The sequence below is a fragment of the Mesoplodon mirus genome (genome assembly GCF_964341445.2).
Source record: "Mesoplodon mirus genome assembly, chromosome: 1".
Classification (NCBI taxonomy): Eukaryota; Metazoa; Chordata; class Mammalia; order Artiodactyla; family Ziphiidae; genus Mesoplodon; species Mesoplodon mirus.
The window spans coordinates 206,352,559-206,378,263 of record NC_138976.1 but is presented as its reverse complement, the minus strand read 5'-3'; the positions used below and the strand labels follow the sequence as shown (position 1 = coordinate 206,378,263).

General features: G+C 39.0%; 1 protein-coding gene across 1 annotated transcript in view; it reads right to left on the bottom strand.

The window, feature by feature from the left end:
- Positions 1 to 1,449: 1,449 nt before the first annotated feature.
- Positions 1,450 to 25,705, bottom strand: part of LOC309807128 (E3 ubiquitin-protein ligase RLIM-like) — a gene marked incomplete at both ends in the record, with an annotated part of 83,502 nt that continues 59,246 nt past the window's right edge. Inside the window, one exon of the mRNA XM_082626399.1 lies at positions 1,450 to 1,500. Within this exon, the coding sequence (XP_082482525.1) occupies positions 1,450 to 1,500 (51 nt within the window). The remainder of the gene's footprint in view (positions 1,501 to 25,705) is intronic.

The following is a 25,705-nucleotide window of genomic DNA, read 5'->3' as shown; positions in this document are numbered from 1 at the left end:
GTTCTATAGGAGCAGTTCTAGTAAACTCAGGTAGAATAAAATTTGTTTACATTCATTATTGTAATTAAACCAACACACATTTTAATTAAAATAACAAACTTAAACTAGGTTTTATTTACTGAAGATTATCCCAGATTAACACTTGGGTTAGTTTCTATATTTCTGAGAGTTTTAGAAGACCCAATTTTTTCAAGTACTTGACCTTCAACCCAACTAAATAGAGCTCTTTTACAAATTAATTTTGGCAATACCATCCTAAGGTAGAAAAATACCACACATATACAATGTACATATATAGACACACGTACATATATAGACACACATAAACATACAGGCAGATGCAAACAGGCCTTATAACTATAGTTTTAAAATTTTAGCTATGATTAAGGTACAGTAATATAAAACTCACTAGTTTATAAATGAACAGGTGGATCCAAATTTTGTTTTGGCAGTTGGAATAAGTGACGTTCACCTGCTCAGATGGCTAAAGCTTTTTATTAATATTTGTGGAGAGGACATTTAAGATTTTTTTTAATTGCCCAATTTCCAATTACCATCCCTCCCCGTTTTTCGGATGAGGAACATCTCCCTAAGATTTGCATTTTAGGGAATGGCTGTTGAGTCAATAGAGGAGATGGAGGTAGAAAATCTACATCACAGAGAAAGTATCCAAGTTTTCTCCAAGATGGAGTTTTTCAGGCATATTTGCCTGTTTTCAGAGGTCCAGGGTAATTACTATTTAAATTTTTCTTTTTCTTAAGTGCAAGACAGTTATGTCTCCAATGTCCTGGTTTTTAACAATATCTACAAGCATTTTGAGATGAATAGGGGAGGTTTGGAGATTGGTAAAATAGGTGGAATTTGATTTGCTTCTAGAGCCACATTTCTGGTTTTTTAGAGGTTTGTAAGACAAAGATTGTTGTTTCCAATTCCCCAAAGACCTGGTTAACAGCCTATCAAGGGACTGATGTGCCCATCCAACTAAACTTGCTTCTTTATATCAGGGAGATTTCCAACTAAGATGAAAATTAAAAGATTTCTAGAGCTTGAGGGTTTAATGCAGTATGCCTTCAAAAAGTCTGTCTAAAGCATTTAAGAAAGACCTTTCTGAGTACAAAATTCAACCTCAGACCAATTCACCTTAGGGAGAAAGCTGTACTATTGCTTCTACTAGCCCCTAAATATTGGCCTCCAGGTGACCCATTTCTCGATCATTTGTAGGAGGGCCTGGGAGAACTTCTGGCCATCTGTTTCCTCTGCAGTGGGGAGGTGTTCCTCAGGGGACTGCCTGGCTTGTCTGATAGCTGTAGTATAATCAAGGGTGGGAAGAACATCCCTTAACAGCCAATCTAGGTTGCTGTGAGTGTGGTTGTGAATGGCCACTAAGCTTTCCATTCCTCTCTAAATTTGGTAAGAGGTTCTGAAAGTTGAGGTAAAAGGCTTTATAACTTAGAAGATCTGCTGCTGTCTGGGGGCCATGAATTTTTTGTGGTGTGGGTCCTGAAAACAACCACAGAGGCATTGCATAGGAAGGCCTAAAGCTGGCAGAGCCTGTTTACAGAGGCCTGGAAAGTGGCATGTGTCATAAGGGATGGAAAAATGATCCCTACCATCTGTCTCTGGTACTTGTTCTAAATTCAGTTCCTTGCTTTTAGTATTTTAATGCCTAATCAGTATACCCCAGGCCTAGAGGTTAGGCCAGAGTGCTCTCTGTAAATCTTGTAAAGAAAGGGAAGTCAAAACAGGCAACTTGATGTTTAATGGATTTGGGGGGAAGTTGGAGGAATCTGGGGACCTAAGGGAGTTCACTGAGGTGATGGAGTTGGATTTTGAGAGGTAGGGTTTAGACCAGAGGCCCAGAGAGCCAAAAGATCTGGAGGGTCAGGGACAGGGAGTTGGGGGTAAAGGAATGTATAAGAGGATGAAAAAGGGGAATTTATGTCAGGTGTAGATGTTATTTTTGTTCTGAATCTAATTTCTGTTCTCTCGTCTTATTAAGGGAGTCCCTAACAATAGCCATTACACTTAAATATAGCCAATTCGAAGCTCCCATTGTCTGGCAATTGACAGGTAGGATCTTATCTTAATCTCAATATCAAATCAAACCAATAAGACTTTTTATGGCTTAACCATGGATGCAAGAAATGTCCCAAAGGAGACTGCAAACATGCAGCCCTAACAATATCTAGAATGAGACAATGAAGGTTGAGATGACAAAGGCCCCTTATGGCGCAGGGCCCCTTGTGACAGACTCCCCTGAGAGCTGGCATAGTCAGACAAAGAGATGCCAGTTGCAAGCCCAGATTGTTACCAGTGATTCTGATCAACTGGCTACCGCACTTGGAATCCCAGTCTTTTCAACTGGAAATGCACATAAGTATAGGTACCTTCCAGGTGGTGGAGACTAGACGTGATATTCTCACTGGTCATAAAGCTAAGCTCTTAAGCATAGAACAACACAAAAGGAAAATTTCCTGCACCTCTTTTTTTGTTTGTCATGTACACATGAATGGCTTCAGCTAAGCCTTGGGTCTCTTGGAGCCAAACTGATAGCTAAGAGGCATGTGCCACTGGATTGGGGATTGTGGTATTTTACCATGTACCTCATGACATGGGAATTTTCTTGAGGTTGGTGGTGACCTAGTCAATTTAACCCATTCATGGCCAACTTATCCTAACCTGGGGGTCTTGGAGTTAGGTTGCAAGTGCTCTAACAGCTTTTAAGTGCTCGACTGTGCCCACCAATTCTGTGGCTTGCTTCTGAAATTCCATTAGTCATAGCCTTTACCTCATGTGCACATTAACTCACAGTGCCTGTCTGGTGAGGACTGTGAACTCACCAGTCTGTGAGGCAGGCTCAAATGACAAGCTTATAGGACTTTTGCCTCTGTTATACACTGTGGTTTTCATCCTTATGGCAAATGACACAAAAGACATAAACAAAGAAAAGAAACAGTAGGAAAAGAATCAATAGAAAACAAGAGTACTCATATCAAATTTTTACCAGAGTAGGTGTTCCTAAGGAACGAATTCACCCAAATATTTTCTCCTGCTAATCTAAATTTAGAAAAAGCAAAGGACTCTCACCACCTTCACTTCCATCAGACCCTGCAGGCAGAGATCTGGGAGACTGACATGAGATTTCTCCTTTTGGCTTTTGTCAGAGGTCCCAGGTTCTCTCAGCTGCAGCAGCCAGAGTGAGCAGTGTCCAGCCAGTGAAGGTCCCTTCATGGTTGCCAACTCGAGTGGAAACATTTTCCTACTACCCTTCTAGGTTCTTTGGCTGGTCTAATAATCAAATTGACCTAAGACATTAACAGGAGAAAAACAAATTTAATTTTATATGTATGGGAGTCCCATAAAAATAAGAGCCCCAAAAGGCAGCCAGGGAATTGAAGCTTATATAACATTCTGAGCTAAGGAAAGGGGTAGGGGTCTGGGGGTACAAAGGGAAAGAAGGCCATTCACAGGAAGGAAGAGATGTTTAGAAAACAAAGTTTGCCCTGTTACGCAAGTAAGTCTCTTAGGTAAAAAGTTCTCTCTGGTAATAGCTTTTTTCCTGGTACAGGCTCCCTTTCCAATGAAAATTTAAGCTGTTGAGGGGCAGGTAAAGGGCTTTTCCTGAATCTGATGTATTTTGATTATCTTTCACTCAAAATAATCCTTATGCCAAAGAGACATCTTTTGGGGTAGAAAAATGTGTTCCCCTTTAATCCTCCTATAATAAAATACAGAGTAACAGGAATAAAAAGAGAATTTTAAAAATAAATTTATTTATTTTATTTTATTTATTTTTGGCCACATTGGGTCTTTGTTGCTGCATGCGGGCTTTCTCTAGTTGTGGTGAGTTGGGGATACTCTTCGTTGCAGTGCGCGGGTTCTCATTGCGGTGGCTTCTCTTGTGGCAGAGCACGGGCTCTAGGCATGCGGTCTTCAGTAGTTGTGGCTCGCAGGCTCTAGAGTGCAGGTTCAGTAGTTGTGGTGCACGGGCTTTGTTGCCCCGCAGCATGTGGCATCTTCCTGGACCAGGGCTCGAACCCATGTGCCCTGCATTGGCAGGTGGATTCTTAACCACTGTGCCACCAGAGAAGTCCCCAAACAGAATTTTAATAGCAGGTATACCTCCTATATACATGGGAGGTACCCAGGAAAACTGAGTATCTCCCCAAAATGGCCCAAGCCACCACCTGAGATACCATCTCCAGCTAAAGACAAAGAAGATGTTTAGTGTGGGGGGGCAGTTATGGGAGGTTACCGGGCAAAGCACAGTAAATAAAGATATGTTTGTTATGCAGATTTAAGTCATTTTCCTCTCTACTGATAAGAGTTTCTAGAGATTTAGAGTCATCCTTCCTTTTCTGATATACAGGGGGAGACACCCTTACAAATGGAGATTTCCCCTTGTAAATGTCCTTTACAAAAGGGTAACTTCTACTTGGTTTTCTGAGTTTCTCCTGAGTCTGCTCTTTTTTTAAAAATAACCAGTCTAAAATAATTCTTATGCCAAAGAAGCATATTTTGGGGTCCCAAATTTTCCTCCACTTTTGTATAATGGATGATAGAATTGAATTAATGTTAATTTTCATAAGTGTGGTAGTGGTGATATGTGTTTGTATCCTCATTACAGGCATAATGAAGTATTTAGAGGTGAAGTATAATATCCTCAGGCTAATATCAGATTGTTTGATAAAAGAGACATAGGTGTGTGTGAGTGTGTGAGTGTGTGTGTGTGTGCGTGTGTGTGTCTGTGTTTGGAGAGTGAGAGAGAGAGAGAAAACTGGCACTGTTGGACATTAATAGTTGGTATATTTATTCATTATACTGGTCTTTCAACTTTTCTTTGAGTTTGATACTTTTCTCACAAAAACGCAAAAAATAAAATATGAATTAAAAATTTGGTTTAACTGCTTATAGACATTATCAACTGTATGTGTATTTATGGGATTTTATAGATTTTAATATTTCATCTTTTTTTCCATAAATAATTGCATACCAAAAATCTATGGAACATCAATTTGAAGGAAACACTATAAGTACGAATACCAAAAGTGTTGCGTGTAGTGAGTATCAGCTCATGTTTTTTTTGTTATGTATATAGATGATTGTCAATGAATCTATCTGTGGACTCAAGGGACATTTTGATATCAGCATTCAGTTCTCTCCTTGAGTCCATAGAATAAATGTACAAAAATCATAGTTGACTATGAAAGAGAGTTTGACTTAGAATAGATTTTCAAGAAAGGCTCACAGTATTTTTAAAGAACAGTAGTAAAATTAATGCTAGAGTGGATTAATGTCTGTGAATTTGGATTTTTTTTCAAGTCTTGAGATATTTCTCTCCAATTAATTTCACGGAATTATTGTATAATGTGTCACCCAAGTAGAACTAACTATAACATATGGATGTTCATACATTATTTCAATTCTGTTTTGTTCTTTTTATACTATGCAATCTCATTATGAGGACACTGCATAATGATAGGTTTTACTCAATCTCACGGTAAGCTTAATATTCTCTTTTCATATTGTGTGAAATAATGTGGTTTGGGGGGGAATACATATTACTTTTAGAAATCATAACCAAATCGGGTATATAGAATGGATTGAAATGGGAATTAAATGATCTGGTTAAAAGTATTCTAGCAAGACCTAGTAACTGGAAAGAAAATATTTTTAATAAAAACGATTATTTTGTAGTTTCATTTTCATTGCTAAAGCATATATTTCACATTTTTATGTTCAAAAAGCTAAAATTTCCATTATTCTTTCTTTCACCTTCCACACTTGAGAAACCTATTTTTCTGTACCAGCGAGTGTCCTACTTTATAATAGTAACGCAAGTGCAATCCTGATAGCATTTATGCTATCATAAAAATTGGCCTTCTACTCTCACCTCTCTTAAAAATTATACTCTTAGATTAATAGATTACCTTCGCATGCTAGATATTTAATAGTCTCCCACCAAAGTTATATATAATTGTGCACCAGTAATTGTGCACTTTAGTCATAAAAGCTTTGGTTCCACCAGTGTTATATGATGTCACTTTCTCTACAGAAACTTTTATTTGCAAAAATAGGTCTACAGGATTCACATCAGAATCATATTTAGAAAATTCCTCAGTCTACAATTTTCTGTAGTCTAGCAGTTTTCTGGAAAGACATCTAACAAAGCAATTTTTACCTAATATACTGATGCTAGTTAATTGTTTCTTTTGTTTTTAATGCTCTTTAAGATAGCTTTCTAATTATGGTACATATTTTCACATTTACTAATGTTGAGGTACTCTGTAGCACATAACAGAGTTTATTATAATGGTTCACTTCTTGGAAGACAATTGTGCTATTTTGTGAGGAGTTTATGTTTATGATAATGGCTTTAGTTTGCAAAGCTCATTCATGTGAATTATTCATGTCAACACATGTTTAATGTGTACTTACTATGTTCCATATACAAGGTTATGTACTAGAGATAAAAGGAAAAGGAGGAAGAGAGAAGGACTGGCCCAAGGAGGAGGAGAAAGCATGATCTAAGACTCAGGACTTAGTAAAGGACATTGATCCATTACAGTTTTTTTTTTAACTTTTACTGTTTACAACTATTTAAACTTAATAAAACAGCACAGAATCACTAGTATATCCAAAACTCAGAGTCAAGATGTGATTTTTCCCTATTTGATTGGTACCTTGTTTTAGAATAAAATATTAGTGATACACATGAGAGCTCTCAAAGTCCATGGCATTTTCCTTGCTGCTTAGTTACACACTGTCTAAAGTTTGACTATACTCTAGCATCCATATTTTTGTAAATCAAGAATTTGTTTATAGTTAGAAATCCTATTCTACTCTTTTATATTTTGAACTTGCATAAATAATATATTTCCATTAGTAACTTGCATTTTTCATTCAATGTTATGTTTTTCCCCTCAACAGATTTGGAGTTTATCTATTCTAATTCTAGATTTTTAGTAATTAAAGGTCGAACATTCCTACTTGAGTGATCACAGTCTTATATTTAATAGCTCTAACCCTTACAGAAAACAAAATTGATGAGTTTCAAAGCATTGGTTCTGATTGTATTTTATATCATCTCCATGTAATTATCATCTCTATTTTGATTGTACTTATTTATTATTATTATTATTTTAGTTTCTAATTTCTTTTTTTAAAAAATATCTATATTGGAGTATAATTGCTTTACAATGGTGTGTTAATTTCTGCTTTATAACAAAGTGAATCAGTTATACATATACATATGTTCCCATATCTCTTCCCTCTTGCATCTCCCTCCCTCCCACCCTCCCTATGCCACCCCTCTAAGTGGTCACAAACCACCTAGCTGATCTCCCTGTGCTATGCGGCTACTTCCCACTAGCTATCTATGTTACGTTTGGTAGTGTATATATGTCCATGCCACTCTCTCACTTTGTCACAGCTTACCCTTCCCCCTCCCAATATCCTCAAGTCCATGCTCTAGTAGGTTTGTGTCTTTATTCCCATCTTACCACTAGGTTCTTCATGACCTTTATTTTTTCTTAGATTCCATATACATGTGTTAGCATACGGTATTTGTTTTTCTCTTTCGACTTACTTCACTCTGTATGACAGACTCTAGGTCCATCCACCTCACTACAAATAACTCAATTTCGTTTCTTTTTATGGCTGAGTAATATTCCATTGAATTGCACTTTATTTTATTTTATTTTTTTTATTTTTTATTTTTTAGTGTTTATTTTTACTTGTTGACAGTTTTGCTTTATTTATTTATTTATTTTTTGGCTCTGTTGGGTCTTCGTTTCTGTGCGAGGGCTTTCTCCAGTTGTAGAGCGGGGGCCACTCTTCATCACGGTGCGCGGGCCTCTCACTATCGCGGCCTCTCTTGGTGCGGAGCACAGGCTCCAGACGCGCAGGCTCAGTAATTTTGGCTCATGGGCCCAGCTGCTCCGTGGCATGTGGGATTTTCCCAGACCAGGGCACGAACCCGTGTCCCCTGCATCGGCAGGCATACTCTCAACCACTGCGCCACCAGGGAAGCCCCTGCACTTTATTTTTGACTTGGCCCCCAAATTAGTCACACAATTACACAGTGTTTAACAGTTAAACTTCTTGGATTTATCTACCTGTATATCACTTTCTTTGCTCAGTTTGTTCCTTAATCCCACTTCTTCACAGTGAGTTTAATTCCCTTCAGTAAGAAACCTATTCCTTGGAAGTTTTAGTATTGAAGATCTATAGGTAGAAATTTCTGTCTTTGTCCGAAAATGTCATCTCTTTCATTTTTTAATATGGTTAGTTAAATGTTCTATTCTAGGTTAAGAGTGATTTTTCCATTAGTACTGTAAGGATAGTGCTTTCAGTTATCTTCTGGCATCTATTGTTACTGATGAGAAGATTGCTACTAGTCTACTTGCTCTTTTTATTTGATATTCTTTCTTTCTTCCAAGTTGCTTTGTAGACTTTCCTCTTTGCCATTATGTGATGTGGTTTACCAGCTGTTTTTTAGCCTTGCTTCCCCAGAAAGCAGAGCCACAGGCCAAGAGTTTATGTGCTATTATTTAATTAGAGAGTACAATGCAAGTGAACCGGATTGCAGGGCAAAAGCAGTGAAGCAGGGAAGGATGGCGATTCAATATGAGAATGCATGATCAAGCTGGGATTTGACCTCTGGAAGTTCTGTAAACTGGATCTCAAAATTATGGGGAGGGAATGTGAAGAAAGGAGAAAGAATTCATCCATGGGTTTAGCCTGTGGGGGAACTGAAAGGGTTGCTTTAGGAATATTCTCACCTGCTGGAGTAAGGAGAGAGGTGGAGGATAGATTTGTTGGAATCATGAACACAGTGAGACACTGTCAGATTGTATATATAAGTAGTCTGCCAGTGTTGCACATTCTTTTAATGTGGAACAAAGGAAGGATCAGGCTGAGGTGAGGTATACGATACAGGATATAGTCATATATTTGTTTTTATTTCTTTTACTGGTGACTCCATGCACTTCTTTTATCTGAGGATTTATTTCTAACTTAATCTCTGAGAAGTACTATTTCTTCAAATACTTGTTAAATTCACTCTAATCTCACCTTCTAAAAATATTATTAGATGAATGTGGGTCCTCCGTTTTATCCTTTATTCCTTTATCATTCACATTTTCATTTAATCTCATCATTTTTTTCTTGCTTATTTTCAACTTATAAAATTCAAATTCAGTTTTATCAAATATGTTATTTAAACTTTCTATGGAGTTTTGAACTCCAATGAACATACTTTTTCTGCTTTTTTCTGCATCAATTGAGATGATCATGTGGTTTTTCTGTCCTTCATTCTGTTAATGTGGTGTATCACATTGATTGATTTTTGTGTGTTGAACCATTTTACACATAAATCCCACTTGGCCATGATGTATAATCCTTTTAATATGGTGTTCAGTTCATTTTTTCTAGTTGGATTATAGCTTATCTTTGAAGGTTCCAGCTTATCCTTGATCTCCTAACTTCAGATCATCTCTCATTCCTGACTGCCAGCCCTACTGACTTCAGGACTGGCACCAAGAGGCAGGGGCAGTGGATTTACATAGACGGCTTAACAAAGCCCCACTATCATGTAAGGTTTAGTCTCTATAATAAAGTCCTTCTAGTGGTTCTACTTGTCCAACCAAACCTTAATATAGAGTTTATCGAATGTCATTTGATATTCTGATCAAGGAAAAAGGAAGAAAGCCAAGGTATAAAGTATAGGAACAGAAAGAAAAATAACACAAAGGGAAATATATTAAATTTAGGATGATGCACGGAACATAAATATGCTGTAAAAATCTAAAAACTGGATGAAATTGATTATTTCCTAGTAAAATATATACCACCAGAATTGATTCCAGAAGAGTGTAAAAAACAAAAGAGAACCCTTAGAAGACCTTCATTGCTACTTTTGGTGAATTTGTCCACATTTCCATCTGGTTTGGCTTGGAGATCCCACCTCCATATTCTCGTGCTGGGCATGTGACCAAGACCTGGCCAGTTAGAATTCCCTGATCTTGAGGTTTTAACAGAAATCCCAAGCTGAGTCAGTCTTTTGTACAAAGGCTGTCTCTTTGCCTGGGTTCAGTAAATTGGTAATATACAAAAATAGAGTTGTGTTTGGTCATTTTTCTTGCCACCCCTTGGAGAAAGTTTTCCCCAAAATAATACAAAACAAAACAAAACAAAACAAACAAAACAAACTGCAGAGGGAAGAATATCCAAGTCAGAGAAACATTTTCTATTTATATCCTTTGGGCCCCCACACTTACCTGTGTCTGAAAGTATCAGCACTTTCAAACTTTGTTGTATTGTGAGTCAATAAATTCCTTTTTAGCCTTTAAACTAATTTGTAAGTGTTCTCTAAAATTACAGCTTAAAATTAATACAATGACCATGGCAGCAATTGCATAAGATTTCAAGAAGCTAATTTTCTTGCAAAAATGAAGTTATGGGTATATACTCTTTCAAGTTCAAATACTCTGAAACCCTTTCCCTCTTGCTGAATTTTTAAATTCCTTTATATTGGATTTCAAAATACAAAAGAAAATGGGCTCTGCTTCAAGATGTTTGTGACTGCAAGCATACGTAGCCATTACCTTTGCCTCTCAAAAACCTATCATAATAATGGTGAAATCTGAAAGAAAGGGAAGTCCACTACTATAATATGCAAGGAGGGGACTTCAGCTTCTGAGATATATATGTGCTCAGCAGAACTCCTGAGTAACTCAGGATGGCAAGAGGGAGACGTAGACTGAAAGTCTATGTGGGGCAGAGTTACTTCACCTACACCTTTTTCTCCAAACAAAAAGCCTGACAGAAAGGCATTTAACCACCCTCTTACCAATTCTTTCTTTTAAAAAGGAGCCTTTTAAAAAAGATATGTAAAGACTGTTTCCAGGTGATCTATAATGGCCAGTGTGTTTGTTACAGTTCCTGCCAAAGACTTATTCTTTCAACATTTGTATGTGTTTAGAATAGTGGCAGGTCTCCATGTGTTCATGGTAAAACTAAGCCTTTCAGGTTCTTTCCTAGTCCATGAATTATTCTTATTTCTCCCAGGATTTATTTTGCTATTTTTAATATTTATCTTATTCTCTCTTATGTCATGCCTATCTCAAATATCTCAACAAATATTTATGGAACATCGACTTTGGGCAAGGCAGTATTTTTGGGGTGCTATGACTATTGTAGTGAAAATTACAAAACCCTTGCTTTCCTAGGAGTTTACATTCTTCTTAACATCTAGAGATATTTTGTTTTCTCTTCATATTTACGAATGAAGACCATGAGCTCTGTGTTTATGATTATCTTTACACCTCTCATTTTTCTGTCTTGATTATCTTTGCTAGCTTCATTATGTCTGTCTTCTTTATAATTCTCCTGTTCCAAAGGATTCCATCCATCTCCCTCCACTACTACCATGGAACATACTTTCACAGGCAATACCTCATACTTCTTTGACTTCAGTCTGGCATCTTTATCCTGATTTTAGAAGCATACTTGATATTCCGTGATAGCGAGATGAACATTGCCACTAAAATATCACTCTGACATCTCAAATCTCAGAGATTCCAGCTGAATTGTCATCTATTCCTCTACTATGACAAACAAGTTATATTGCATTTCTTATATCAGTGGAACTTCTCACCATCTACTCAGTCACCTAAACCAGAAACTTAAGGTCATCTTTAAATTATCCAAGCTGCCACCAAATTTTATTGTGCTTCTTTAATACTACTTGAATCTATATGCATCCATATCTCAACTGTCTCACCATTATATCAGGACTTTATACTTTTTTCTTCCAGTTAATGCCATAACACCATAAGTGGGACAATCTAAATTTTGACAAACTGTTCATATCCCTGCTAGTATGACCATTCTAAAAATTGAAAAATTTTATTCCTATTAGAAAAATCGGACCCCGGAGGAAGATGGCGGAAGAGTAAGATGCGGAGATCACCTTCCTCCCCACAGATACATCAGAAATTCATCTACACGTGGAACAACTCCTACAGCACACCTACTGAACGCTGACAGAAGACCTCAGACCCCCCAAAAGGCAAGAAACTCCCCACATACCTGGGTAGGGCAAAAGAAAAAAGAATAAACAGAGACAAAAGGATAGGGACGGGACCTGCACCAGTGGGAGGGAGCCGTGAAGGAGGGAAGGTTTCTACACACTACAAGCCCCTTCGCAGGCGGAGACTGCAGGTGGCGGAGGGGGAAAGCTTCAGAGTAGCGGAGAAGAGCACAGCAACAGGGGTGTGGAGGGCAAAGCGGAGAGATTCCGGCACAGAGGATCGGTGCCCTTAGGCACTCACCAGCCCGAGAGGCTTGTCTGCTCGGCCGCCGTGGCGGGGGGGCTGCGAGCTGAGGCTCGGGTATCGGCTTTCAGTCAGAGCGCAGGGAGAGGACTGGGGCTGGCGGCAGGAAGAGAGCCTGAAGGGGTTAGTGCACCACGGCTAGCCCAGAGGGAGTCCGGGGAAAGGGTCTGGAGCTGCTGAAGAGGCAAGAGACTTTTTTCCCTTTTGTTTCCTGGTGCGCGAGGAGAGGGCATTAAGAGGGCTGCTTGGGGAAGCGCCGGAGAGAGGCGCGGACCTCGGAGACGGGCGTGGGACGCTGGGGCTGCTGCTGCTGCCGCCGCCGCAGGGCCTGTGTGCGAGCGAGGGTCACTGTCCGCCCCGCCTTCCGGGGTCCTTGCACCCCGCCACTGCCGGGGTCCCGGGACCCGGGGACGGCTATTCTGGGAAAGTGCACGAAGCGCCTCGGGCTGCTGCAATGTCACGCCGGCCTCTGCCGCCGCAGGCCCGCCCCACACTGCGCGCCCCTCCCTCCCCTCTGCCTGAGTGAGCCAGAGCCCCCGAATCAGCGGCTCCTTTAAACCCGTCCTGTCTGAGTGAAGAACTGACGCCCTCCGGCGACCTACACGCAGAGGCGGGGCCAGGTCCAAGGCTGAGACCCGGGAGCTGTGAGAGCAGAGAAGAGAAAGGGAAATCTCTCTGTGCAGCCTCCGAGGCAGCGGATTAAAGCTTCACGGTCCATTTGATGTGCCCTGTGTCTGTGGAGTGCATAAATGGACAGCGAATCATCCCAAATTGAGGAAGTGGACTTTGAGGACAAGGTTTAAGACTTTCCCCCCTTTTCATCTTTTTACAACGAATTATCCCAAATTAAGGAGGTGGACTTAGAGAGCAAGATTTCAGACTTCTTGCCCTTTTCCTCTTTTTACAACGAATTATCCCAAATTGAGGAGGTGGACTTGGAGAGCAAGATTTTTGATTTTTCCCCCTGCTCTCTTTTTGTGAATGTGTAGGTGTAATCTTCTGTGTAAGATTCTCTCTGTATAGCTTTGCTTCCACCATATGTCCCAGGGTTCTATCTGTCCGTTTTTTTTCAATAATTACTTTTTAATTTTAATAACACTACTATATTTCATACTTTATTCTATTTTACTTTACCTGATCTTTCTTTTTTTCCTACCTTCCCTACCTCCCTCCCTCCTTCTGCTCCTCCTTTCCTTCTTTCTTTTTCTTTCCTCCCTCCCTGCCTCCCACCCTTCTTTCCACTTTCTTTTACTTTCCTTACTCCCTCCCTCCCTCCTGTCTTTCTTTCTTTCTTTCCTTCCTCCCTCCCTCCCTCCCTTCTTCCATTCACTCTTCCTTTTGCTTTCACTCCTCCCTCCATCCCTCCTTTCTTTCTTTCTTTCTTTCCATCCTTCCTCCCTCCTTCCCTCCTTTCATTCTTTCTTCCTTCCTTCCTCCCTTTCTTTCTTTCTTCCATCCTTCCTTCCTTTCTTCCCTTCTTCCTTTCTTTCCCTCTGTCTTTCTTTCTTCTACTAATTCTTTCTGCTTTTTCTCCCTGTTATTCTGAGCCGGGTGGATGAAAGGCTCTTGGTGCTGCAGCCAGGAGTCAGTGCTGTGCCTCTGAAGTGGGAGAGCCAACTTCAGGACACGGGTCCACAAGAGACCTCCCAGCTCCACATAATATCAAGCAGCGAAAATCTCCCAGAGATCTCCATCCCAACACCAGCACCCAGCTTCAGTCAACGACCAGCAAGCTACAGTGCTGGTCACCCTATGCGAAGCAACTAGCAAGGCAGGAACACAACCCCACCCATTAGCAGAGAGGCTACCTAAAAACATAATAAAGCCATAGGCACCCCAAAACACACCACCAGACGTGGACCTGTCCACCAGAAAGACAAGATCGAGCCTCAACCACCAGAACACAGGCATTAGTCACCCCCACCAGGAAGCCTACACAACCTACTGAAACAACCTTAGCCACTGGGAACAGACACCAAAAACAACGGGAACTACAAATCTGCAGCCTGCAAAAAGGAGACCCCAAACACAGTAACATAAGCAAAATGAGAAGACAGAAAAACACACAGCAGGTGAAGGAGCAAGATAAAAACCTACCAGACCTAACAAATGAAAAGGTAATAGGCAGTCTACCTGAAAAAGAATTCAGAATAATGATAGTAAAGCTGATCCAAGATTCTATTTCCAAGATCCATAATCTTGGAAATAGAATAGACAAAATGCAAGAAACAGTTAACAAGGACCTAGAAGAACTAAAGATGAATCAAGCATCGATTAAAAACACAATAAATGAAATGAAAAATACTCTAGATGGGATCAATAGCAGAATAACTGAGGCAGAAGAATGGATAAGTGAGGTGGAAGATAAAATAGTGGAAATAACTGATGCAGAGTAAAATAAAGAAAAAAGAATGAAAAGAACAGAGGACAGTCTCAGAGACCTCTGGGACAACCTTAAATGCACCAACATTCGAATTATAGGGGTTCCAGAAGAAGAAGAGAAAAAGAAAGGGACTGAGAAAATATTTGAAGAGATTATAGTTGAAAACTTCCCTAATATGGGAAAGGAAATAGTTAATCAAGTCCAGGAGGCACAGAGAGTCCCATACAGAATAAATCCAAGGGGAAATACGCCAAGACACATATTAATCAAACTGTCAAAAATTAAAAACAAAGAAATCATATTAAAAGCAGCAAGGGAAAAACAACAAATAACACACAAGGGAATCCCCATCAGGTTAACAGCTGATCTCTCAGCAGAAACTCTACAAGCCAGAAGGGAGTGGCAAGACATAATTAAAGTGATGAAGGAGAGAAGCCTGCAACCAAGATTACTCTACCCAGCAAGGATCTCATTCAGATTTGATGGAGAAATTAAAACGTTTACAGACCAGCAAAAGCTGAGAGAGTTCAGCACCACCAAACCAGCTTTACAACAAATGCTAAAGGAACTTCTCTAGGCAAGAAACACAACAGAAGGAATATACCTACAATAACGAACCCAAAGCAATTAAGGAAATGGGAATAGGAACATACATATCAATAATTACCTTAAATGTAAATGGACTAAATGCTCCCACCAAAAGACACAGAGTGGCTGAATGGATACAAAAACAAGACCCATATATATGCTGTCTACAAGAGACCCACTTCAGACCTAGAGACACATACAGATTGAAAGTAAGGGGATGGAAAAAGATATTCCATGCAAATGGAAATCAAAAGAAAGCTGGAGTAGCAATTCTTATATCAGACAAAATAGACTTTAAAATAAAGACTATTAGAAGAGACAAAGAAGGACGCTACATAACGATAAAGGGATCAATCCAAGAAGAAGATATAACAATTGTAAATATTTATGCACCCAACATAGGAGCACCTCAATACATAAGGCAAATACTAACAGCTACAAAAGGGGAAATCGACAGTAACACAATCATATTGGAGACTTTAACACCCCACTTTCACCAATGGACAGATCATCCAAAATGAAAATAAATAAGGAAACACAAGCTTTAAATGATACATTAAACAAGATGGACTTAGTTGATATTTATAGGACATTCCATCCCAAAACAACAGAATACACATTTTTATCAAGTGCTCATGGAACATTCTCCAGGATAGATCAAATCTTGGGTCACAAATCAAGCCTTGGTAAATTTAAGAAAATTGAAATTGTATCAAGTATCTTTTCCGACCACAATGCTATGAGACTAGACATCAATTACAGGAAAAGATCTGTAAAAAATACAAACACATGGAGGCTAAACAATACACTACTCAATAACGAAGTGATCACTGAAGAAATCAAAGAGGAAATTAAAAAATACCTAGAAACAAATGACAATGGAGACACGACGGCCCAAAACCTAAGGGACGCAGCAAAAGCAGTTCTAAGGGGGAAGTTTATAGTAATACAATCCCACCTTAAGAAACAGGAAACATCTCGAGTAAACAACCTGACCCTGCACCTAAAGCAATTAGAGAAAGAAGAACAAAAAACCCCCAAAGTTAGCAGAAGGAAAGAAATCATAAAGATCAGATCAGAAAAAAATGAAAAAGAAATGAAGGAAACGATAGCAAAGATCAACCAAACTAAAATCTGGTTCTTTGAGAAGATAAACAAAATTGACAAACCATTAGCCAGACTCATCAAGAAAAGAAGGGAGAAGACACAAATCAATAGAATTAGAAATGAAAAAGGAGAAGTAACAACTGACACTGCAGAAATACAAAAGATCATGAGAGATTACTACAAGCAACTCTATGCCAATAAAATGGACAACGTGGAAGAAATGGACAAATTCTTAGAAATGCACAACCTGCCAAGACTGACTCAGGAAGAAATAGAAAATATGAATAGAACAATCACAAGCACTGAAATTGAAACTGTGATTAAAAATCTTCCAACAAACAAAAGCCCAGGACCAGATGGCTTCACAGGCGAATTCTATCAAATATTTAGAGAACAGCTAACACCCATCCTTCTCAAACTCTTCCAAACAATTTCAAAGGAAGGAACACTCCCAAACTCATTCTACGAGGCCACCATCACCTTGATACCAAAACCAGACAAGGATGTCACAAAGAAAGAAAAGTACAGGCCAATATCACTGATGAACATAGATGCAAAAATCCTCAACAAAATACTAGCAAACAGAATCCAACAGCACATTAAAAGGATCATACACCATGATCAAGTGGGGTTTATTCCAGGAATGCAAGGATTCTTCAATATACACAAATCAATCAATGTGATACACCATATTAACAAGTTGAAGGAGAAAAACCATATGATCATCTCAATAAATGCAGAGAAAGCTTTCGACAAAATTCAACACCCATTTATGATAAAAACCCTGCAGAAAGTAGGCATAGAGGGAACTTTCCTCAACATAATAAAGGCCATATATGACAAACCCACAGCCAACATTGTCCTCAATGGTGAAAAACTGAAACCATTTCCACTAAGATCAGGAACAAGACAAGGCTGCCCACTCTCACCACTCTTATTCAACCTAGTTTTGGAAGTTCTAGCCACAGCAATCAGAGAAGAAAAGGAAATAAAAGGAATCCAAATTGGAAAAGAAGAAGTAAAGCTGTCACTGTTTGCAGATGACATGATACTATACATAAAGAATCCTAAAGATGCTAGCAGAAAACTACTAGAGCTAATCAATGAATTTGGTAAAGTAGCAGGATACAAAATTAATGTACAGAAATCTCTGGCATTCCTGTACACTAATGATGAAAAATCTGAAAATGAAATCAAGAAAACACTCCCATTTACCATTGCAACAAAAAGAATAAAATATCTAGGAATAAACCTACCTAAGGAGACAAAAGACCTGTATGCAGAAAATTATAAGACACTGATGAAAGAAATTAAAGATGATACAAATAGATGGAGAGATATACCATGCTCCTGGATTGGAAGAATCAATATTGTGAAAATGACTCTACTACCCAAAGCAATCTACAGATTCAATGCAATCTCTATCAAACTACCACTGGCATTTTTCACAGAATTAGAACAAAAAATTTCAAAATTTGTTTGGAAAAACAAAAGACCCCAAATAGCCAAAGCAATCTTGAGAACGAAAAATGGAGCTGAGGAATCAGGCTCCCTGACTTCAGACTAGACTACAAAGCTACAGTAATCAAGACAGTGTGGTACTGGCATAAAAACAGAAAGATAGATCAATGCAACAGGATAGAAAGCCCAGAGATAAACCCACGCACATATGATCAACTTATCTTTGATAAAGGAGGCAGGAATGTACAGTGGAGAAAGGACAGCCTCTTCAGTAAGTGGTGCTGGGAAAACTGGACAGGGACATGTAAAAGTATGAGATTAGATCATTCCCTAACACCATACACAAAAATAAGCTCAAAATGGATTAAAGACTTAAATGTAAGGCCAGAAACTATCAAACTCTTAGAGGAAAACATAGGCAGAACACTCTATGACATAAATCACAGCAAGATCCTTTTGGACCCACCTCCTAGAGAAATGGAAATAAAAACAAAGATAAACAAATGGGACCTAATGAAACTTCAAAGCTTTTGCACAGCAAAATAAACCATAAAGAAGACCAAAAGACAGCCCTCAGAATGGGAGAAAATATTTGCAAATGAAGCAACTGACAAAGGATTAATCTCCAAAATTTATAAGCAGCTCATGCAGCTCAATAGCAAAAAAACAAACAATCCAATCCAAAAATGGGCAGAAGACTTAAATAGGCATTTCTCCAAAGAAGATATACAGACTGCCAACAAACACATGAAAGACTGCTCAACATCATTAATTATTAGAGAAATGCAAATCAAAACTACAATGAGATATCATCTCACACCAGTCAGAATGGCCATCATCAAGAAATCTAGAAACAATAAATGCTGGAGAGGGTGTGGAGAAAAGGGAACAGTCTTGCACTGCTGGTGGGAATGTGAATTGGTACAGCCACTATGGAGAACAGTATGGAGGTTCCTTAAAAAACTACAAATAGAACTACCATATGACCCAGCAATCCCACTACTAGGCATATAACCTGAGAAAACCATAATTCAAAAAGAGACATGTACCAAAATGTTCATTGCAGCTCTATTCACAATAGCCCAGAGCTGGAAACAACCTAAGTGTCCATCATCGGATGAATGGATAAAGAAGATGTGGCACATATATACAATGGAATATTACTCAGCCATAAAAAGAAACGAAACTGAGCTATTTGTAATGAGGTGGATAGACCTAGAGTCTGTCATACAGAGTGAAGTAAGTCAGTAAGAGAAAGACAAATACCGTATGCTAACACATATATATGGAATTAAAAAAAAATGTCATGAAGAACCTAGGGGTAAAACGGGAATAAAGACACAGACCTACTTGAGAATGGACTTGAGGATATGGGGAGGGGGAAGGGTAAGCTGTGACAAAGCGAAAGAGAGGCATGGACATATATACACTACAAAACGTGAGGTAGATAGATAGTGGGAAGCAGCCGCAGAGCATGGGGAGATCAGCTCGGTGCTTTGTGACTGCCTGGAGGGGTGGGATGGGGAGGGTGGGAGGGAGGGAGATGCATGAGGGAAGGGATGTGGGAACGGATGTATATGTATGACTGATTCACTTTGTTATAAAGCAGAAACTGATAAAAAAATTTAAAAAAAAAGGAAAAGAAAAATCGTGTTGACTGTGCATTGCTTAGAAGATCTAGTTCAACTCTTCAGCCTGATACACAATACCACTTGTTACCTCTTTGGCCTCATCTCTTCATTTCTTGCTAATGTACTTACATCTCTTCCTCTTCTACCCCAGAGCATGATGATTCATACTTACTGTTTACTGAGCCCTAAATTTTCAGTGCATCTTTACTGTTGCATGCAGTGTTTATTTTGCTTAGAATAAAATTAATGACTTCATTTCATTGGCTAATTGCTACTAGTCCTGTAAGATACAACTCAGATATAACCCAACTTTAAGGAGGTTTGAATTATTAGTGTAGATTTCTCCTCCTAGATCATTCCATTTTATCCTGTATCTGAATCTGTGTCAGGGCATCCCTGACATAGAGTGTTACTGTAAGTTTATTCATCTGCCTTCTTTAAAATGTAATACATTTCTTCATGATAATTGCTGTACTTCGTAACTATAACCCTAGCACCCAGCATCGGGCATGGCACATTCTTGGTCAGTGTTGAACGCCTGAAATAGTGATTTAGAAAATGGTTGGCAGATATTATAACTTAATAGGCAAGAAACCCTATACAAATATGTTAAGTAAGTGAGAGAGATCTAGGTTGAAATACATCAAATCCTGGATGGTAGGTAACAGTATTAAAATAGGTTTTCTTTGGAGAATAAAGGGTGAAAAATAAGTCTGGGATGCTCACAGTGGCCAAAAATTCTGAAGCAGTGTGTGTGTGTGTGTGTGTGAGTGTGTGTGTGTGTGTGTGTATGCCAGTAACTGTTCTAGTTTTTAGAAATGTAGTAGTAATTTTAAAAAAAAGAAAGATCTTTTGGAGCTTCTATTTTGGGATAGGAATGGGGAATAAAACAAGCACAAGATAAATAAAAAATGTTTTAGATAGTCACAAGTGCTACTAAAGAAAAAAAAAATACACTTCCAGAATAGAAGATGACAAGGCCAGGGGTGGTAGATAACTGTGTTGTGAATAGTGATGTGAGAATGGAGAACCCAGAGCCCAGAGTTGGCTTATAATTAGTGTCTGTCCTCTACGAATGGTGGATGAGAGAAAAAGGATTTTCCCCAACATGCTTTTCCAAATCTCCACATTTTTGCAGTGATGTTAAAGATGCTGGCTTGATGCTTAAAAATGGAGAGTTTTGAATATCACACAAAGGAGAGCCTCTTATTTCATAGGGAGAAAGCCTGAGTTAGGATGGTAAAGAATTTTCAAATCTTAAATAAAGTGACAGAAAAGAAATGCAGTTCAGTTTCCATTCGAAATTCTCATACCAGGAACTTCTCATTGAAGGGAGTATACATTCACGTCTCAAATAATGAAAAGACATGAAATGTTTGGTTAATTGTAGTAAAGAAGATACTGAAGATCTCAAAGTATTGCATATGGATAACAAGTAATATTACTTAACAGAATCGTCACATTTCTTTGTGAACTTTCCAGTACATGCAGTGTTTTGATGTTCATGTTGTTCGATGCTCAGGCTTGTTTGCATTTACAAAAGAATCTTTATACTTAATTCTTCATGGAATATTGAGAGCACAACTTATTTTCATGGTTAGCCAAAAAAGATAGACTTTATATTGCTATCAAAAACTTATCCACAGGCTATAACTACTTTCAAAAAGAATTTGTTATTCAGATAAGGGTTTTTTTTTTGGAATTAGGCCAAAATAAACAAATGTTTTAAAAACTACCAAGAAAATACAGAGAAAATTCTTAAGATGGAAATATTTATGCTCACAACCACAGTGATGCTGTGTATTTAAACTGATATTCTGTAATGTAAAAAACGTATCAGGTTGAGCTCAGAAGATTCAGGTACAAATCTTCTCCATTTCTGATTTGTCAGGGCAGACAGAGGAATATGATTTGGAAGAGCAATATAATACTCAGCAATCGCTTTGAGAGCAAAATAAGTGGCTCTATAGTTTCAAAGTCAGAGTGTTAAATTGGGTTTATGATATAAGCAGCATATACTGGTAGAATGAGATAGGGTGATGTGAAGTAAAGTTAGAGCGATACGATATTGGTGGTTGTTCAAACAGGAAGGATACTGTCTTCTAGCAGCTTCAGTAGCAGGAATTAGGGATTCCATTTTTGGGAAAAATGGTAGAATATAATGTTATAGTGGGCCTAGAACCAAGACATTAAGCCATTTACTTGTCTAGGACTCATTATAATCATTTTCTAGGTACAGGATGGATCCTAGATGAGAAGTTGTATTAGTTGTCTGTTGCTGCATAAGAAATTAGTACAAATGTAATGGCTTAAAACAGCATCCCCTTATTAGCTCACAGTTCTATAGGTGGGGATACTGGCATGGAGTGACTAGGTTCTGTGTTCAAGGTCTTAAAGGTCTGAAATCAGCATTTTTAAACCCTTGTCAGATAATTCTAACATCTAATTCATCTCTGTTGGCATCATCTGTCACATCTTATTCAAGCTGTCATGTATCTGGTTCTTGGTATAAGTAGTGATATTTTATTGTCTTTTGGACATTTTGGCTATTATGTTAGGATACTTTGGTCCCTATTTAAAGTGTTTTGGTTTTTTTAATTTTTAGCAGGCATTCACTCTTTATAGGTTTGGCACACATTTCCTGTACTTTTATGGACGGTGGTTCCATGATAACCTAATTTTCTGACCCTTTGTGGTACTCTTATGGTCTGTTTCTCTTGTGCAGGTGGGGTTACCTCTGGTCCCTTCTCATGCTGCTTATGGGGCCTGAAGTAGCTTCCCCAGGATACGGCACTTGGTGCTTCTGGTGAGGGAAGGGAATCTCTGGAACACGTGATGAAGAGTCCTTCCTGGGCCAGGCACTTGTGACAGGGTCTCCCTGGACTGTAAGGAGTGGAGGGTGCTTACCAGGTTGAGAGCTTTCTGTGGAGGGATCTCCGTTGCCGGTACCAGCAAGTTGCCTGATGTTTCTGGGGAGGGGAGAGGAGTCTCAGGCCCATCTGAGGAGAGCATTGTCCAGGTGGGAGCTTTTTGTGGTAGGAGCACTTTTGCTGGGACCCTTAGCCACTGATGTGTCTGGGTGGTGAAGGGGGATCTCAGGCCCAGTGGGGAAGGAAAGCACTTTCCCTGGTCACTTAGTGTCATCAGGGCTTCCAATTGTTCGTCGTTGCAGGTTCTGCAAGGCTCGCCTGGTGTTTGGGGGATTCCCATTTGATGTGATGGAGGAAGAGCCTCTTTGAGCCACTTCCTGTTACTAAGTTGGGAGTTAGGAAATGCTGGGCCTGGATCACATTTTTTTGTTGGTAGAGGGTCATAAGGTGCCCTGCCATGAGGCTGTTCATCCATTCTGAGGGTCCCTAGGCAATTCACCTTCTCTAGACCTTTCAGAGATCTCCTTTGGTTGTCTCATATTATTTCCAGGATATATAGTTGTGCGTATAAAGGGGGAGCAGGGAGAGGGAAGTATAAACCATCTTATCTGGATTAGAAGTCCTCTCTGCGCCTTTTAAGTGCTCACCTGATTAGGTCAGGCTCACTCTGGATAAGCTCCCAATCAACTGTGCTATATAACATAATCTAATAATGGGAATGATATTCCATCACATTCACAGGTCTCATACTCAAGGGGAGGGGCTCCTACAAAGATCATTGGGCATCATCTTAGAATTCTGTCGACCACAGAAGGTGCATGTGAAGGTACTGAAGCATTAATTAAGCAATTATCATCCTTTGGAAGGTTTTAATCTGTTAGGATAGTATGAAAGCCAAGTACTGTTATAATTATTCTACTCACTTTAAGTGAAGTATATCTGATATCAAAAATACTTCCTAAAAATCAGACTATTCAAACAACTTTCAGAAGTTAATGTAAATTTCAGAGGTTTGAGCCAAGCCTTTATTTCTGGCCATGCAGATATCTTCTGTGTGAAAAATATGCTACCTCAAAGATGTTTTCAAAAACTTCACCACCACTCCCCATTTATATTTTGTAGTTATGTGCAAATACTGTGGCTGCCAGCAATTCACATAGAAAAGAAAGGTCAGTGATGTTTCTGACTTTAACTTTTTAGAGAAGGTGTATACTTAACACTGCCTACATTTGTATAGGCTGCACATTGCACAAAATTTCTGATTATTGCTTTAGGTTATAATACAATGTACTCTCACCTATACCAGGATTGAAAAATTTAAGCAAAATTTTCTGGACTGGCCAATACAACCCCCCAAAAATAGCCTTCAGGCTGAATTAGGAGAAAAATCCTTCACTATGTTTAGGTTGGAAGGAAGCATGACCTAAATTTTGATTTCAAATACTCGGGGTTTTGGGTGATGGTTTTACTGGGGACAGTTAGAATTGAACTATGTAGACATGTTTCCTGAAGCCAAGGTTTAGCTTTAAGGCTTTCATATTGCAGCTTGTGAGGCTCCAAGCAGCAATTGGCTACTTTGGGTCATTCACATGAATTCACTCTTAATCATATGATTGAGTCATATATAAACCATAAAACCCTTTGTAAGAAATTAGAATCTGTTTTAAAAATTAATTATATGAACTAAACATATATAGAAAGAAATTGAAGCTTGAATATATTGAAGAAGCAAAAATTAAAGACATACCTATAACTGCCCTTTATCCTTAGTTGTTTACAATCACAGCAAATCAAAGTGTGACATGTTTAAGAGAAAGGTAATTAAGTTCTAAGGCTTTGTCATCTTATCACTTTTAAAAATACAAGATCTGAGTAAATGAAAGAAAATAGAGAGGGTTGTTAAAGAGCTGAGTCATAGAGTGGAATAGAGAACAAGCGGAAGCGGAAGAGGCAAGAAAGCATACACAGGCTGGGTTTGAAGAGAGTTGGGAATGCTGGTTGTGGTAGATGGTCTCTGATTTGCTTACCGGATCTACTCGCTATCCTTCTTAACCCTGCTTCGTGATTCCAGGAGGCTGATCTTTATCAGCTTCATGGACCAGTCTCTCTGTGTCTTCAGGTTGGGTTTGGTTAATATGAACTACTGATAAGTGATTAGAAGTCAGGAGGAAAGAAGGCAAGGGTATTTATTTCCATGATCTGCCCCCTTCCAAACTTTAGGTTGGCAGTGGATGCCATTTTCTAAGGTTACATCTCTTGTTGGGTGGGCTTCTCCTATAACTCGAAGACATTCTGGGTTGCAGGAACTGCTATCTCTCTATGCCCCTTCAAACCTAGTGGTTATAATACTGGCTTCTCACAGCTGCTAGCCTCAGGGTACTTCATCATCTCTTGGTTTCCCCTCATTCTTTACACACTTTAGTCTCTTCATTAAATGCTATTCCATCACTCTTTTAAAGTGTGCCATCAGTTTTTAGCTAGAACTGACTGATACATTGGTAGTGGGGAATAGGCGAAACGTTAAGGTAGTGTTAGGGAGGTGGGATAAACTGCTGTGGAGAGAGATAGGAAGAGAAGGGTTTCAAAGCTTTTTATGGCATTCTAGGAATGTAACATGACTTCTTTAGGTGAATGACTCTAATGTAGTCTTAAATGGCTTCTTAATTATTGATATTTGGTTGGGTTTCTGTTTCTTTGCATGCACAACCAGGATTGAACAGGGCTAAGAGATGTCTGGGATTTACATGACGAGATAATACTACTAGGATCTATCTAGATTCATTATATCATATTAAGACATTTCTCCCATGGAATCAGGAACATCCCAACCCAGTGCACATGCTAAGTTTTTATTGAAATTCAGTGAACTGCTGTGGTGTGAAATTAATTTTTATTGTCAGTCCCCTGCGTCGGCAGGCCGACTCTCAAGCCCTGCGCCACCAGGGAAGTCCTATAACACTTTATATAGCTGAGAATTCATCGATCAGGATTTTCACTCTCATTGGAATCCACTACTTGCCTACGACAAATCGGACACGTAGAGTTCTCAGACAGCCAGCGATCAATGCAGTGAATGTGATATTCATGGGAGCAAGGTAGTATGTGAAGCTTGCTGTTTTCTGTGTACTCTGTAAGGCAAATGCTACAGGCTTTTAGTGCATCATTTTCACCAAAAGATCTTACAGCCAAGCTGTCAATCTGTGCTTTGGTGAGTCCTGTAGTTTGCAGATTATGGGAGGACCCAGAGTCACTTTCATCATATATTATTAGGCTAATTTGTCTAACCCCTGGGCTGGTCTCTGATGATAAGTTTGTTTCTTCAATGCC